The 17,578-nt window shown below is 40.3% G+C and overlaps 1 protein-coding gene across 7 annotated transcripts in view; it reads left to right on the top strand.

Annotated features, from left to right (window-relative positions):
* The window catches only part of Braf (B-Raf proto-oncogene, serine/threonine kinase), a 141,899-nt gene that overhangs the window by 41,732 nt on the left and 82,589 nt on the right, over positions 1 to 17,578 (top strand). For all 7 annotated transcript variants that reach the window (XM_052720369.1, XM_052720366.1, XM_052720364.1 and 4 more), the window contains exon 2: positions 7,545 to 7,646. In XM_052720369.1, coding sequence (XP_052576329.1) covers positions 7,545 to 7,646 — 102 coding nt within the window. The remainder of the gene's footprint in view (positions 1 to 7,544; positions 7,647 to 17,578) is intronic.

Genomic DNA, 17,578 nt, shown 5'->3' with positions numbered 1-17,578 from the left:
TTCCCACCTTAACTGGGACTGTAGGCATGAACCACCATGGTCTGTCTTGTTTCTACTTTTAAATTTCTTTTAGAAATAAATCTTTAAAAGCGTGTACATTTTACATCTAAACATTTACTAGCTTCTGTTTTTTAAAAAAAACGTTTATTCCCCCCCCCCCCCCTGTGTATACACATGTGGAGGTCTAGAGTACCACTTTTTGGGGACTCAGGTCCCTCTTGCCACGGTGTGTTTTTTTTTTTTGTTTGATTTTGTCTTTGTTTTCTGAGACAAGATTTCTCTGTGTAACAGCCTTGGCTGTCCTGGAACTCACTCTGTAGACCAGGCTAGCCTCTAACTTAGATATCTGCCTGCCCCTACCTCCCGAGTGCTGGGATTAAAGGCCGTGCGCCACCACTGCCCCAACGCCACCTTGTTTTTGACGTAAGATCTCTTTTGTTTCTGCCACTGCACTGTATATACAAGATTCTAGCCAATTCTCCTGTCTTGCCTCTTATCCTACCATAGAAGTGCTAGAGTTACAGACAGGAGCCTTTCTTGATATGGATTCTGGGATCAAACTTATCTAGTCAGGTTTCCACAGCAGTATTCCACTAGAACCTTCCCCAAGACATCTCACCAGCCTTAGCTTCATTATTTTTTTTTTATTTTTTATTTTTTTTTTATTTTTTTATTTTTTTTTTGGTTTTTGAGACAGGGTTTCTCTGTGTAGCTTTGCGCCTTTCCTGGAACTCACTTGGTAGTCCAGGCTGGCCTCGAACTCACAGAGATCCGCCTGGCTCTGCCTCCCCGAATGCTGGGATTAAAGGCGTGCGCCACCACCGCCCGGCTCATTATTTTTTTTTTTTAATCTAAAAAAGTTACCTAAAAGTTTTAATAGAATTAGACTTTTAACAGATTGCAGGATCATTTAAGTTTTTCTGTCAATGTCCTAACTTTCCTTTGTGGTAGGTTTGTGTAATTCTTGTGAAGGGATCCCTTTCAAATACTCAGCATCTGGATTTTCTCCTAGGCTTTCCTGACAAGAAAATGCCTTTGGTTATCTCCTTTTTAACCTTTAAGGTTTACCACTGATCTCCATTCTCAGATTTGTGGATTTACATGTATGTCTTGTTCCTTTCTTTTTCTCTCACTATTTTTCTCTTTCTTCCTTTTTGGTTTTTTCAAGACAGGATTTCTCTGTAGCTTTGGAGCCTGTCCTGGACTAGCTCTGTAGACCGGGCTGGCCTCGAACTCACAGAGATCCACCTGCCTCTGCCTCCCAAGTGCTGGGATTACAGGTGTGTGCCATCACCGCCTGGCTCTTTCTTCCTTTTTTATCACATCTGTTTAAATGACACGAATTGAATATGCCATGTTTCAGACAGTTGCCGTCTACTAAGGTTTTAATTTATTTTATTTATACTTAATAATTTGACTACCCATACTTAAAATTTATTTTGATGCTGAATCATATTTTACTCTTTCTGGAGGTATTTTAAAGTTGCAATTAATCTCTACACTTGTAATGCCGTGGTACATGTAACAACTGAATAACAATGGCATGAGTATCCTTTCTTGTTTTGTATGTATTTATTTGTGGGGGTTTTGGTGTTGTATTTTCAAGGCTGGATCTTGCTACAGAGTTCAGCCTGGCCTTAAACTGGTGATTTTCCTTCCTTGACTTCCTGAGTTCTGGGATTGCAGGCATGTGCCATGAAGGCCAGTTAGCACAGGTGTCTTTAAGCTGTTTATGCACACACAATGACTACATTAAGGTATAGGCTAAATTCAACCTGTTATGTGAAGAACCTCTTAGAAGAATTAAGATTTTATTTTTAAGCTGTTGTGTTTGTATTTTTAAAAAGCCAGGAGAAGTTCCTAAGTAGCTGATCTTTACCAGGTTTTGTTTCCAGTGTTTGATGGCATTAAACAATGGCAATAAACAGGTAGGACCAGTAGTCCCTTAGTTTCTCAGATCTAGTGCAGGCCCTCTAAGTTAAATAAAGCTCTTTTGTAGACCTAGGAAAGTTGGAACTTCTTGGCCCTTAAGCTTGGCCAGTGTACAACTCTTGGTCCACAGTGTCTGAGACTCTTTGACGCTAAAGATTTGATAGACCTCTGGAACATTTCTAGTGACTGTGGTCTCCAGTTCTCTTCTTTGGCTCCTTACCATTGTTTGTCTTCCTTTAGCCTCACCTATGCCTTCCATGGCCCTTCTTCCTGCCCTAGTCATTCTTGAACTGTTGAGTTTCATGGCTCTAGCGGCTGGCTGGCTGCCTTCCCACTTCCATAGCTTGGCCTGTTGCTGCCACTGCTGTTCTGCTGTCTCCACCATACTCCTGTCTTGGTGTGTTACCAGCTCAGCCCACACAACTAAAAATAGGCAGGAAAGACCAGAGAAGCTTTTTGTTGGACCCTAATGTTACCTCCCCAGAGCCAGAGAGGCAGCTCAGGAAATGCTTCAGGTTACTGATGGAGCAAGCCTAGGTAGCTTGCTTAAGTAGCTTCAGAAAGACAGACTTTCCTTTTACCACAATCAAAGCTATCAAGAATTGTTTTAAACTAATAACACCCTTGTATTATAACACCAATTGTAAATCAGCCTCCCCCACTTCTGTTAAGATTGGGTCTCATCTTAGGCTGTCCTTGAACTTGTTATATAGCTGAGGCTGGCCTTAAACTCCTAATCCTCCTGCCTATATCTCCCAAGTGTTGGGATTACAGGCATGCATAACAGTGTCCATTTTGTTTTCACATTTTGACTATTAGGAATATTGCTATTAGAAACATTCACATATACTTTTTTTTTTTTTTTTTTTTTTTGGTTTTTTCGAGACAGGGTTTCTCTGTGTAGCTTTGCGCCTTTCCTGGAACTCGCTTTGGAGACCAGGCTGGCCTCGAACTCACAGAGATCCGCCTGGCTCTGCCTCCCGAGTGCTGGGATTAAAGGCGTGCGCCACCACCGCCCGGCCACATATACTTTTTATGTGTTCTGTTGCATATTCCTGTACAATGTGTGTTCTATTAATAAACCATTGTAAGGCGTAGTACTGTGGTGGTATTGTGTTCCCCAAAATATTGTGCACCCTAATAAACTTATCTGGGGTCAGAGACAGAATAGCCACTAGATAGACATAGAGGCCAGAAAATGGTGGCACTCACACTTTTAATCCTAGCATTCCAGAGACAGAAATCCCTCTGGATCTCTGTGAGTTCAAGGCCACATTGGAAACGGCCAGGCATGATGACACACACCTTTAATCCCAAGAAGTGATGGCAGAAAGCAGAAAGATATATAAGGCGTGAAGACCAGGAACTAGCAGCATTTGGCTGGTTAAGCTTTTAGGTTTTGAGCAGCACAGTTCAGCTGAGATTCATTCTGGATGAGGACTCAGAGGCTTCCAGTCTGAGGAAACAGGACCAGTTGAGGAACTGGCGAGGGTGAGGTGGCTGTGGCTTGTTCTGCTTCTCTGACCTTCCAGCATTCACCCCAATACCTGCCTCAGGTTTGATTTTATTAATGAGCACTTTTAAGATTCCTGCTACATAGTACATAAACCACCATTATTTTCCGTTGTAAAGCATACTATTGTGGACTACACTGATGTTGGCTGAGTTCAAATCATGCATCTTTGACCAGTTGGTGGTTCTAGATAGCTAGCTATTCCAGAATAGCTTTAAATGGCACAACATAATGCTAGTAGGCTAGCTGAGGCATGCTCTTAGAGCTGAGCAGGTCAGAGGTGAAAGAGCAAGCAAAGTTCAGTTGTGCAAGATAGCAAGAAGTAGTTCATATTTGCATTTCAAACCTTTGCTTGGGTCATGTTTGCTAATACCATGTTGCAAGATATCACAAGAACAACCAAGTCACTTGAAGAAGCCTGGGGTCAGAGTAGAAAGAAGACTTGCAAAGTTAGACTAAAAGGTGTGCCTATTAGAAAGCCATTAATTGGGGGCATTAATGCAATCAGTCCTGTCACACACAAACCATTCTTTTCTCTATCCTAATGCTTTTGCATTTGTTCTTTCTCTGTTTTACTGGCTTTCTCTTTCATGTGTGCATTCTGAGATTGCTCCTCTTCCTTCAGATTAATAGCCACCCATCTGTGTCCTGGTCCCAGCTCATCTTTTGTTTTGTTTTTATTTGTTTTTTAATCACGGTCTGACTTTATGCTTGACTTTATGCAGCTAATTGTGTATTTCATGAGGTCAAGGACTAAAACCAAGACAATTATTGAATTGTTGGGAGGCATTGTTAGTAGTTGAATGAACTAATAGAGACAAGTATATAAACAGTGCCAGGTATAAGATAAGCTGTGTATAAAGTTAATATACTGTGTATGGTACAATATTCTTAGTACCTACTTGTTATTAGAGTGAGTATACAGAGCAAATTGAATGGATAACTGGAGAGATTTTTGTTGTTGTTTTTTTTTAAATTTTTTGAGACAGGGTTTCTCTGTGTAGCTTTGCTCCTTTCCTGGAACTCACTCTGTAGCCCAGGTTGGCCTCGAACTCACAGAGGTCCTCCTGCCTCTGCCTGCCAAGTGCTGGGATTAAGGGCATGCACCACCACTGCCCGGCGAGATTTTTAATATTAGAATTACAAAATCTAAAAACAAATTTTTGGAAGATGAAAAGCCATATATAGTAAATGAGCCAGATACTGCTTTCTTTAAATTTCATTTATTTTACGTATATGAGTAATTTGCCTGCATGTATGTATGTGCACTATATATGTGCCTGTGGATAGTTATGAACCACCATGTGGGTGCTGGGAAATGAACCTGGGACCTCTGCAAGAACAGCAAGTGCTCTTAATCACTGAGCCATCTTTCCAGCCCCAAGGTACTATTTTTCGGTTGAATATAATAACATCATATTTGTAAAATATTCACATACCATGAAATGATCCCTCTAAAATATTATTTCACAATTTATCAAAAATGCATTAAATCCCTAAGCATACATTTTTACTCTTCATCTCTTAAGCCTCTTCTTCTCATCCCCCATTTGTTGGAGATTGTTGAATCTTAAAAGTTACCATTCCTTGTTCTGTTATTTTGTTTGTTCGTTGTGAATTTTTTGATTTGTTGGGTTTTCAGTTTCTTTTGAGCATTGCTTTTAGAACTTGTGAGTAAAAGACTAAGTTGATTATAGTAGAACTCTTTGCAGTTCTGTAAATCTGGCCTCTTTTCTAAATGGGAGTCTTACTGTGGACTCTGCCAAGTGAGTGCTAAGTATTCATTGACTAGCATTCTTCTAGGGTGCAAGGATTATAGCAGTTATGATTAGAGTCACCCCAGTTACAAATGTAAGGATGTCCTTAGTATCTTTTTTAAACTTTACATTTATTTATTGTGTATGTGGTGATGTGGGGAGTGGCATAAGCCTGCTATGGTTAGTGTGTGGAGGTCAAAGGACCATTTGCAGGACTTAGTTCTCTCTTTCCACCGTAAGAGTACTGGGGATTGAATTCAGGCTTGGTAGAAAGTGCCCTCACCTGTTGTGCCATTTCACATGCTCTTTTTAAAAAACAATTTGTTTTATTATTTGTGTGTGTAAGTAATACATGTGTATAAGTACAGGTGCACATGTGCCATGGTGCTTGAGCGTTGAGGTCAGAGAACAGCTCTCAGAAGTGGTTTCTCTTCTTGCATTGTATGATCCAGAGATCGAGGGTTTGGAGGTCCTTGCAGAGTAATAGTTCAAGTGAGGCAAGAAGGAAATCCAGTTCAACACAACTTAGTTAGCCAGTGTTGGGTCAAACTCTTGGAGTCTGACTCCAAACAGTTTTGACATTTTTAAACATAGTACAGCATTGGGAAAAAATTTCTGGTGACAATTATCACAGTAAAGTTTAGGGCATGACTACATTGAAACTCTTTTACAAAGTACATGTCTTTTGCAAAGTACCTGCGACCTCTTTCATAAGAATGGGTTCTATTGACTGAGAAACAATGTTCAGGAGTCTGGGGAGAGTCTAGTCTGGGAGATTCGGGTGAGACCTGGCCCTATAAGAGCAAAGATCACCAGGTTATTAACTACATCCATTCCCAGCTTTCCAAGCAGAAACAGGTATAAATCCCTTCCGTTGAAGAGAAAAGCCTGTGTGTTTATTTAACATTCCTGCTTTCTCTCATGCTGTCTGTGAGCACATGTGATATTACTCACTGAGCTATATACCATTGGTCCTGCCTTGGTTTTTGAGACAAGGTCTCTCACTATGAGCTGGGGCTCTGCAATTATCCTGGGCTGATTGACCAGCAAGACTCAAGGATCTGCCTGTCTTAAAATTTCTTGGAACTGTCTATGTCCATCAAACCATTGAAATTTGTAGACTGTTGAAATTAGCAATGTTACAAAAAAATTATGAGTTGGTGGACAAATGAGATAGCTCAGTGGGTAAAGGCACCTGCCTTCAAGCCTGATGACCTGATTTTGACCCCCAAAACCTGCATGGTGGAAGGAGAGAATTGACTTCCCCAGTGTCCTATGTATGTGCATGTGTGCACACATAACCCACATGAATCAATGTAATTAAATATTTTTAAATCATGAATTGAATGTTTATATAACTATTAAGAGGAAATAAAAATACGTGTACTGAATACATGTACATCCTGTACCAAAATAACTTAAGGAAGGATGATTTTCTTTGGCTTATAGTTTTTAAAAGAAAATAGGCTCCATCTTTGGTGTGGTGAAGTGGCTACTGGAAGACAAGGCATCAGGAGCATGAGGTAGCCAGTCACATTGCATCTGTAGGAAGCAAAGAGAGAAATGAATGCTGGTGCTCAGTTTGCTTCCTCCTTTTTATTCAGTCCGGGACCTCAGTTCATGGAGTGACAAAGCCCATATTCAGAGTAGGTTTTTCTTTCTTCATTAAACTTCTTTGGAAATGTCCTCATAGACACTCCTAGAGGTGTGTCTCCTAGGTGATTCTGAAATCCCAATTTCAGTGAGCCCTTGTACTCTGACCTTTCATTTGTTCTCATCTTAGAACAATTCAACTTGCACATGGCTACCACTGTAAGGCAGCTGATTTCGGCTAAACTTTTCCAGGACTTATTTGATGGTGCACAATATATTCTTTCATTAAAAAAAAATAATAAAAATCAGTCAAGTTCACACTAAAGGTTAACCATCACACTAACAAACCCTAAAAAGCATTTTCTTTCAGGTGGACAGCCCCAAATTTGGGAGAAGATGAAAATAGATTTTCATGATTTATTCTGTGTATATATGTACATGTATATGTATAGAATTTTAAATGCAGGTTCCATAGTATAGAAAATGTGTTATTTGTATTTCTGGGTTTGCCTAATATAGTAATTGCCAGTTTTGACTGTTTATTCTGACTCTGAAAGTATTTGAATCTCTTATAGGTGGGGATTATTACTAGTATAGAAAAAAGTTAGTTATTAATAATCATAAAACTCTAAACTCTCTAAAACTTAGAATACTGATAGTTACTACATTCTGTTTTTCTACATTAAAATATTTCTAATTTGTGTGCTAAGTGATCTTTATTTAAATTCCTTTATTTATTTATTTTTTAGGTGTGGAATATCAAGCAAATGATTAAGTTGACACAAGAACATATAGAGGCCCTATTGGACAAATTTGGTGGGGAGCATAATCCACCATCAATATACTTGGAGGTAAGTTTTTTAGCATCTCTTTGTAATAATTTTGAGGGAAAATTTATAAAAATGTTTTATAGTAGTAGTTTGGTTATTTTAGAGAGTAGAATTAGAAACATATTGGAAGAATTAGCTTTGCCTGTTTTTGTTTGTTTCTTAGTCTTGTTTTTTTTTTCACTTGTTACAATCTACATGGGTTAGTTTTATTTGGGAAATGACAAAACTGAGAGGGATGTACCCTATAAACTTAAATATTGCCTGAATTTTAAAAAAAAGAGCTGGGCAGTGGTGGTGAACGTCTTTAATCCCAGCACTCGGGAGGCAGAGGCAGGCGGATCTCTGTGAGCTCGAAGCCAGCCTGGTCTACAGAGAGAGCTCCAGGAAAGGTGCAAAGCTACACAGAGAAACCATGTCTTGAAAAACCAAAAAGAAAAAAACCAAAAAAAAAAAAAAAAAGAAAGAAAGAAAAGAAAAAAGAATTGTTAAAAAGAGGAAGAGAAATCATAAGTCTATGATAATGATCACTGCCTTATTCTGCTGTTTTGTTATCCTGTTGTGTCTCTGCCCTTATTCCCTCACCGGGCAGCTCTTATTTAGGCTAACCATTTCTAATTTTCTTAACCATTCTTTGTGATATAATTGTTGACCTTTTATTAGATGTATTTGATTGGTTTCCTTTTAGAATTAGGCATACAAACTTGAATTGTATATTCAAGATATATGTAACATCAGAGTAAAATTTAATGGATTATTTTATTAGTATATGACAAGGAAGTAGATTCTTATGAACTAGTACTACACAATACAGCTACAATGAGTATTTGTGAAATATTTTAGGAAAAATGAGAATAGTATTACATGTAATAATTTAAAAATTGAGTTTATCATTACAAAATAGCATATTTCCTGACATAAATTAAGTGTTCTACAAATAGGGATATTCAGTAAATAACTGCTAATATTTGTACTGTTTGTGGTGATTAAAAAAAAAAAAAAGATGCGTAAGAGGCAAAAGTCTGTCTCTTAAATAGCTTGTGCTTCAGTGGGGGTGGGAAGTGTAGACAGTGACATACAAAGGCCTTAGAATATGCACGTATTACCACTTGCTACACCATGAAGAAGACTGACAGGAGATAACAGGATGCTTTGCTGTGGAAACCTGACACTCAGATACTGAAATTTGAAGGCCATAAGTCAAAAGCCAGTTCTCCTGATGACCCACTGAGGTTCTTCATGTTTTCAGTTTCACTCCCTAAGAGTCCTTATTGTTTTTTGGGTGTTTTGTTTTCTTTTGTTTAGAATAAAACATATATTGAATTTACCACTTTAAAAAATATTTTTTTCATGATGTTAGCAGATTCAGCACAGCCAGGACTGTTACACAGAGAAACTCCATCTCAAAACAAACAAACAAAACAAAACAAGTATCTTATTTTGTAACCATCACCACAATCCATCTCCAGCACCTTTCATCATCTATCTTTTTTATTTTACATATTAACTACCAGATCTGCATTTTCTTCTCCCCATAGTCTGTAGTAACAATGATTTTACTCCTGTGTCTGTGAATTTGACTGTTATAATGGAATCATACAGCATTTGTCCTTTTGTGACTGGCTTATTTTAGTTAGCATGTTTTCAAGGATTATACATGTTGCAACATGGATAGTACATGTGTAAAAATTTCCTTCCTTGCCAGGGGAAATACTTGTGGTAGAATGCTTGCCTGATTTCTGGATGATTGGATTACTTTCACCTTTACTCATTATGAAAAATGCTGAGATGAGCTTGGGGGAAAGATAATTGAGTTCTTGCTTTCAATTCTTAAAACAAATTTTAAGATTATATTTATTTATTTACTGAACACACACGCACATGCCAGTGCATGTCTGGAGGTCAGTAAGCAACTTGGGGGAGTTAATTTTCAGGTCATCAGGCTTCGTGGCTTTAAAATCTCTGTTATTTGAAGCTGATGGTAACCTGATCATTTGTACTTTATGTTTATTTTGTGTACAACTAACTAGTGATTAGAGCTGAGCCAGAATTTATAGAAAAGGGCAGAGAAGGTGTGGTGAGCAGTGTGGTCCTTAGGCTTGGCTGGCCCTCATGTCTTTGAGTTTATACCCAGAAGTAGAATTGCAGGATCATAGAGTGATTCTATTTAATTATTTAAAGGAACTCTCATACTTTTTTATTGGTTTGCTTGTTTGTTTTGAGATGGGGTTTCTCTGTCTTAACAGTCCAGGCTGTGCTGGAACTCACTTTATAAACCAGGCTGGTCTTGAACTCACAGAGATCCACCTACCTCTGCCTCCCAAGTACTGGAATTAAATGCATGAGCCACCACTCCCTGGCTCTCATACTATTTTATATTATGCCTATACCACTTTACTTTCTTATTATCAATAAATGCACAAGGATTGTACTTTCTCAACATCCTTACCAACACTGAATATTTTGTATTTTAGCCTTGATAATAACCATTGTAATGAATATAAAATGTTATTCTCTTGTGGCTTTGCTTTGCATTTCCCTAATGATTATGATGTTAAGATCTTTTTACAGTTTATTGGTTATGTGGACGTCTTTTTTGGAGAAATGTCTGTGTAAATCCATTGTCTAATTTATAATTGGATTGTTTGGGTTTTAGTTTCTGAGTTGCAGTTCTTTTTTAAAAATTAATTAATTTGCTTATTTATTCATTCATGTGTGTGGACCAGAAGACAATTTTCAAGAATTGTTCTCTCCTTCCAACCGTGTTGGTCCTAGGGATCAAACTTAGATTGTTAGGTTTGGTAGCAAGTATCTTTATTCACTGAACCATCTTGCCAGCCCCCTTTTTATATTCTTTTTTATGCCTAAGAGTATGGGAGACATTCTCATTCAAACTACTGCAAGTCAGTCCCTGGCCACATAGGCTTATGGCCATATCATAATGCAAAATTCATTTAACCCAACTTCAAGTCCAAAGTCTCTTCTGAGACTCTAGGTCATCTCTTAATTGTAACCCCTTATAAAATCAAAAAGCAAATGACATACTTCGAACATATAATGGTACAGAATTTATATTACCATTCCACAAGGGTAGAATGGAAGCATGGTGAAAAAATATAGGACCAAAGCAAAACCAAACCCCAAGAGTATAAAATTCTGTAGTTCCTATGTCTGGTGTCTGGGACTTGAGTTTCAAAGGATTTCAGTGGCTCAGCCCCACCGGATTTTTTGCCTGTAACATACATTTCTCTCTCTTGGGCTGATTCTACTCCCTGTACGCAACTCTTTTTGGCAGATATCTCACGTCTCTGATATCTCTGACATCTTGTGATCTCCGGTGCAACTCAGGTTTCACTTTCATAGCTTCACACAATTTGAAATTTATCTTGCTTGTTGATCTATGGTTTACCTGTCAACCACCATAATCCTAGAGAAAGAAAAAAAAAATGTGTTTGCCCTTGAAAAATTTTTTCCAGGATTTCTTCTACTTCTCTAATTTTCCTATATATTTTCAATTAATGAATTTGAATATCTTCTCTGTGGAAGAGATAGTGTTAAATGCTTTAAAAATTATTTACGATTCTTTGTTTTATGTGTGTGTATGTGTGCACACACAAATGTCTGTGCATGAATATGTGCCATGTTGTGTACATGGAGGTCAGAAGACAATTTTCAGGAGTTATTTCTCGCTTTCCATCATGTGGGTCCCAAGGATTGAATTCAGGCTTGGTGGCATGTGCCTTTAACTGCTGAGCCATCTAGCTCTAGCTCTAGCTAGCATCTAGCTAGCTCAACACGTTTTTCTACTTGTTTCTGTACCTGATATATGGAGTCCAGAGTTGACAAGATAACTGCTTCATGGCAGCTAGGAAGCGAAGAGAAAAACAAGAAGGAGCTAGAAATTTAGCATTCTCTTCAAAGGCAGACCTACTCTTAATACTCCCTAGACAGAGGCAAGCTGTGAGTTCCAGATCAGCCAATACTGCAGTACTACATATTGAAACCCTATCTTAAAAAAGAAATGTTCCTAATAGTCTTATTCCCTTATACTAGGTCTTGCCTCTTACAGGTTCTACCACTATAATAAAAAGGGCCCTGACTTTAACATGTGGCCTTTAGGGGGCATTTTAGATCCAAACCAAAACAGTCAATCAACATAGCTTTCTTAAAATGTGTGGCAATCTTTTTCATCTTGAGATGTCAAACTGGAAACACTGAAGACGCATTTCATCAATTTCTACAATGAAAAGAGTACCAGAATGTAGGTCAGTTCATTGTATATATCTGTGGACAGTTAGTAAGTTTTCATTAGATAATATGAGATTAAATTCAGTAAGAATAATTTTAATAATGGGCATGGTATTGCACACCTCTAATCCCAGGTACCTGGGTGGCTGAGGCAAGCAAATTCAAAGCTAGTCCAGGTAAGTTAGCAAATCTGTTTCTAAATCAGAAAATTAAGATCAAGGATTGAGAATAGTTAAGTAGTAGACTATTTGTCTAGAATACATGGCACCCTGGTTTCAATTATCAGTATAGAAAAGGGGGGAGGGGTAAACTTAATGACTTGGATGCAGTAGATCTCTGTAAAGTATTGAAGCCATAACCATAAGCTCTAAAACATTTCCATTATTTCTCAAAAGAAATTCTTTATCCATTAGCATCTGTTCCCTTCAGTCCTTGAAATGACTGATCTTTTTGTCTCTGTAGATTTGCCTATATTGTAGACATTTTGTAAGTGGCCTTTTGTGACTGGATGCGTTTGCTTAACATAATGTTTTCACAGTTTAACCTTGCTGTGGCATGGATTAGTACTTCGTTTCCTTTTTTGACCAAATAATTACCATGTGGACTTTTTTTAACCTGTCCAACAACTGATAAATATTCAGCTGTTCAACTTACTAGATATTAGTTATTCCACCATGGACATTCACACCGTAGATTTTCTGTGAGTTGTTTTGTTTTAATTCTCTTGGTTGTATGTCTAGGAATAGAATCACTAGGTCTTGTGATAATTCCTACAATTTGAAGAACTGCCAGATAGTTTTCCAAAGCCTTGATACTATTTTCTTTTGGTTTTTCGAGACAGGGTTTCTCTGTGTAGCTTTGCGCCTTTCCTGGAACTCACTTTGGAGACCAGGCTGGCCTCGAATTCACAGAGATCCACCTGGCTCTGCCTCCTGAGTGCTGGGATTAAAGGCCTGTGCCGCCACCACTGCCCGGCTGCCTTGACACTATTTTACATTCCCATTGGTAATGGTTGTGAGTTCAGTTTCTTTGTATCCTTATCAGCACTTGTTATTTCTCATGACCTTTTCATTGTAACCATTCTAGTAGGTGTGGATTAGTATCTCAGTTTGGTTTGGTTTGCAGTTCACTAGTCAGAAATGGTTTTGAGCATCTTTTCATGTATTTGTGTATCTTCTTCTAAGGAATGTCTATTCATATCCTTTACTCTGTTTTGTCTTTTTTTTTTTTTTTTTTTTTTTTTTTTTTTGAGACAGGATCTCTCTTAGCCCTGGCCGTCCTGGAACTCATTATGTAGACCAGTCTGGCCTGGAACTCAGAAATTCACCTGCCTCTGCTTCCTGAGTGCTGGGATTAAAGGTGCTACCACACCTAACAACCACTCCTTTTTTTTTTTCTTCATTTTATTTACTTATATTCTATGTATCAGTGCTCTGCATGTATACCTGTGTGCCAGAAGAGGGCATCAGATCCTATTATAGATGGTTGTAAGCCACCATATGGTTACTGGGAATTGAACTCAGGACCTCTGGAAGAGCAGCCAGAGATTTTAACCACTGAGCCATCTCTCCAGTCCCTTTTTTGTTTTTACATTTTTTAACATAATTTTTTATTGATATTTTTGGGGGGGGAACTTCACATCATGCACCCCCAATCCCACACATTTACCAGTCCCTCCCTATGTGCCCCTCACCCCCGTAGCGTCACTCCCAAAGAAAAATTTTTAAATATTAATTAAAAACAAAACCAACAAAAAAACTACTTCACTCCTCCATCTTTCCTGCCTCCTCTTCATTTGTCTTAGGGACATTGGGAGCTAAGATGGGTCACGCAGTATACTCTTTTGTCCACTCAGCTTTACTTGCAAATGTTCATTTCAGTGAATGGTTGGTCTGGTTCAAGGCCTCTGGCATGTGGTACACCATCAACACTGGGTCCTCCAAAAAAAAAAAAAAACTCTTCTTGGATATCCTGCTGTTACCCCAAGTCATGGAGATACTTCGGCTATGGTTTCATGGGACCAGTCCCTTCAAGCACTCCAGCAGGTCATAGATGGAGTAGATGTTGATATGCCAACTCAAAGCCCTGGATGTGGGTCTGGGTGGGAGGTAGCTGATTTGGTCAGTCCAGACTGCTGGAACCATTCCCTTCAGTCAAGGGGTGGGGCCAGCTGTTCTACTGCAGTGGCCATTGAGGGGCAGGGCCAGCTTTCCCAGGGCCAGTGAAGGGCAGGGCCTACTCAGCATGGCCCTTGGATTTCAACACACATGGTTCATATGACCCCCTGTGGTAACATGGTCCACGGAGATCAACACAGACCCCAGCTGCAGCAGAACCACAGACCTAGACTTGGCCCTTGGCAGCAGCTTGGACCCGGATGTCACCATGGCCCCAGTGGCAGAACCGACCACCCAGATCAGTATGGCTCTGGTGGCAGCATGGTCCTCAGACAACAACATGGTCTCAGGTGGTTGACTAGATCCCAGGTATTCATACAGCCCTTGGTGGTAACAGGAGCCATAGACATCAACTCAGACTCTGACTGGTGTAGGGCCATGGGCCCAGACATGGCCCTCAGCAGCTGCTCGGGCCACTCAGATTGGCATGGCCACGGGTGGCAGCCCAGGTCTTGGGCCTTCATGTGGGCTTCAGTGGCAGCACAAGCCACAGACATCAACACAGACCCCAGTGCAATAGGACCATGGGACCCAGACATAGTCCGCAGCAGCAGCTTGGACCCAGATGTTACCATGACCTCAGGTGGTGGTTCAGAATCCAGCATGTGCACAGCCTTTGGTGGTAACAGGAGCCTTGGACATCAACACAGACCTTGGCTGCAGTAGGGCCATGGACCCAGTCATGGCTCTTGGCTGCAGCTCAGGCTCAGATATCACCATGGCCCTGGGTTCAGCACAGGTCACTCAGATCAGCCTGGCCCTGGTGGCAGCATGGGCTCTTGGACACCAGCATGGACTCAGGTGGCTGTTCAGACACCAGGCATATATTCAGCCTTCAGTGATAACTGAAGCCATGGACATCAACACAGACCCTAGCTGCTGTAGGGCCACGGACCTAGACATGGCCTTTGGTAGCAGCTCAGACCCAGATGTCATCATGGCTCCAGGTGATAGCACAGGCCACTTATCTCAGCATGGTCCCAGAGGTAGCAAGACCTTCAGACACCAATGTTGCCACAGATGGCAGCCCAGATCCCAGGCATCCATGTGGCTTTTGGTGGCAACATGGGCCATAGACATCAACACAGACCCCAGCTCCAATAGGACCATGGACCCAGACATGGCCCTTAGCAGCAGCCTGGCCCCGGACGTCACCATGGCCCCTAGTGGCAGAATAGGCCACCCAGATCAATATGACACAGCTGCAGCATGGCTCTTAGGCACCAACATGGCCTCAAGTAGAGGACCAGACCCCCGGCATTTGCACAACCTTCAGTGGTAACAGGATCAACAGCCGTAACTCAGACCCTGGCTGCAATAGGGCCATGGACCCAGACATGGCCCTCAGCTGCAGCTCAGGCCAGGATGGCACCATGGCACCAGGTGGCAGAGCAGGCCACTCAGATCACAGTGGCCCCTGCAGTAGCACAGCCCTTGGACACTAATACGGCCACAGGTGGCTGCCCAGACCCCAGGTGGCTGTCCAGACCCCAGGCATCCATGTGGCCTTAAGTGACAACAAGGGCCACGGATGTGAACACAGATGCCTGCTGGGATAGGACCACAGACACAGACATGGCCCTTGACAGCAGTCTGGGCCCGGATGTCACCGTAACCCAGGGTGGCAATCAGGCCATCCACATCAGCCTGTTCCTCACTGCCTTAACTTCTTCAGTTCCACCTCTTTCTACAGTACATGAACCAGTTTATTTCTCTTTCTCTCCCATTTCTCCACCATATATTTATTTGCTCTTCATAGTGGTGCCTATCTGCCTGGTGCTGCAAGGATGTCTTCAGCCAGCCCAGGCCATGAGGACCCGGGCAGGCCTGTGTCCCTCTTTTGATTTTTGACTTTGAGACAGCATCTCACCTAAGTTGCATAGACTGGCTCTGAGCTCTTTCTGTAGCCTAGTGCTCATTTGGTAGCTTTGATCTTGAGAATAAATTTGAACATAATATTATTTTCAACATGAATTAAGTGTTAGGAGATTTTAGGATTCAAGGGAAAATAGAAAAAAAATAAATATTATAAAGACTGTGATTTTTTTTAATGTCCAAATGGTAGTTTTAAGAACCAGACAATTTTTAAGGGTCTTTTTGTGTGTGTGTGAATAGGTAATAGAATTAATTGGTGGCCTGGTTTTATTATTTCCTCCAGCAATGGACAGTAGTATGAGCCCCTATTATTATCTTTATTATTATTATTATTATTATTAATTATATTTTATATTATTATTCCTTAGAAGCCAGTTTGTTTTCTTTCATTTTTTTTAAATTTTAATTTCTGCCGGGCGGTGGTGGCGCACGCCTTTAATCCCAGCACTCGGGAGGCAGAGCCAGGCGGATCTCTGTGAGTTCGAGGCCAGCCTGGGCTACCAAGTGAGTTCCAGGAAAAGGCGCAAAGCTACACAGAGAAACCCTGTCTTGAAAAACCAAAAAAAAAAAAAAAAAATTTAATTTCTGTGAAGCTTTATTATCAATCTACCATACAGAGACAAAGCCCAACACCCCTCCTCCAACAAGCAAGCTGAATAACATTTTAACAAAAAGAGCCACTTTCTTAATAATACAGGGGAAAAAAGCCAAAAAAAAAAAAAAAAAAGAATGTTAAAAGAAAAAAACAAAACCCAAAACTACCAAATCACAACACTTGGAAGCCTGGCAACTGGGAGGTAAAAGCTACAAGTCCCAGGCCAGAGACAAAAACATCCACAATATAAAGTAAGAACCCCAAAAATGGCTGTGGTGGAAGCAGAGGGATTAATGAGGTTGTCATCCCCAGCCAAACCATGACACATTCTCAGAGATACCCAGAAGAGGGTTTGAGCTCCTCCAATGCTTTCAAAGTTTCAGGGACCTGATGCGAGGCCTAGTCCGTCTTGAGTACGGCATTTTCAGCCTGGGCGCAGGCTCAAATCCCCTCTGTGAAAACGGCAGCGGTTGAAATAAAAGCTCCATGGGCACGCTTGGCTCTCTGGTTCTAGCTTGCTGTCACATGACTTGTACACACTGTGCCAGTTTGTTTTCTAATAAGAGACGGGGTAGATCTTGATGGCATGGAAGTTGAGGAAGAACTGGGAGTGGTTGAATAATAAATTTTACAAAAATTGGAATTTAGCAAATTTATCAAAAAAAAGAACAAGAATTAGCTAATCAAACATGCAATTGATGGTGGTGTTGGAATAATAATCCATAACACACAGGAAAGAGTACAGTAAAGGCCCAAGTCTAGGAATGTGGGCAAGGTATTAATGTTGACCTGAACCTACCGATGTGCTAGTGAGATGTACAGTCAGGGTGGAGTGGTGTTCATTCAGGGGTGTGAACATTCCAGATTATGATCCTGGCATCAGTTCAGTCTCTGTAAATTAGGTAGTATGAGTGTCTCTGGGTCTTGAAGACAGAACAGAAATAAATGCCTTTAGAGACAAGATACAGATATTTCTAAGGAAAGATATTAGAAGAGTAATCAGATTTGACAGTTAGGATTACTGTAACTGTGATGAAATACCATGACTAAAGCAACTTGAA

Source organism: Peromyscus californicus, unplaced genomic scaffold (genome assembly GCF_007827085.1).
Source record: "Peromyscus californicus insignis strain IS unplaced genomic scaffold, ASM782708v3 Scaffold_6__1_contigs__length_162567912, whole genome shotgun sequence".
In the NCBI taxonomy this organism is placed as follows: Eukaryota; Metazoa; Chordata; class Mammalia; order Rodentia; family Cricetidae; genus Peromyscus; species Peromyscus californicus.
Note: the sequence above shows the minus strand (reverse complement) of the source record. Positions and strands in the feature narration are given on the sequence as shown.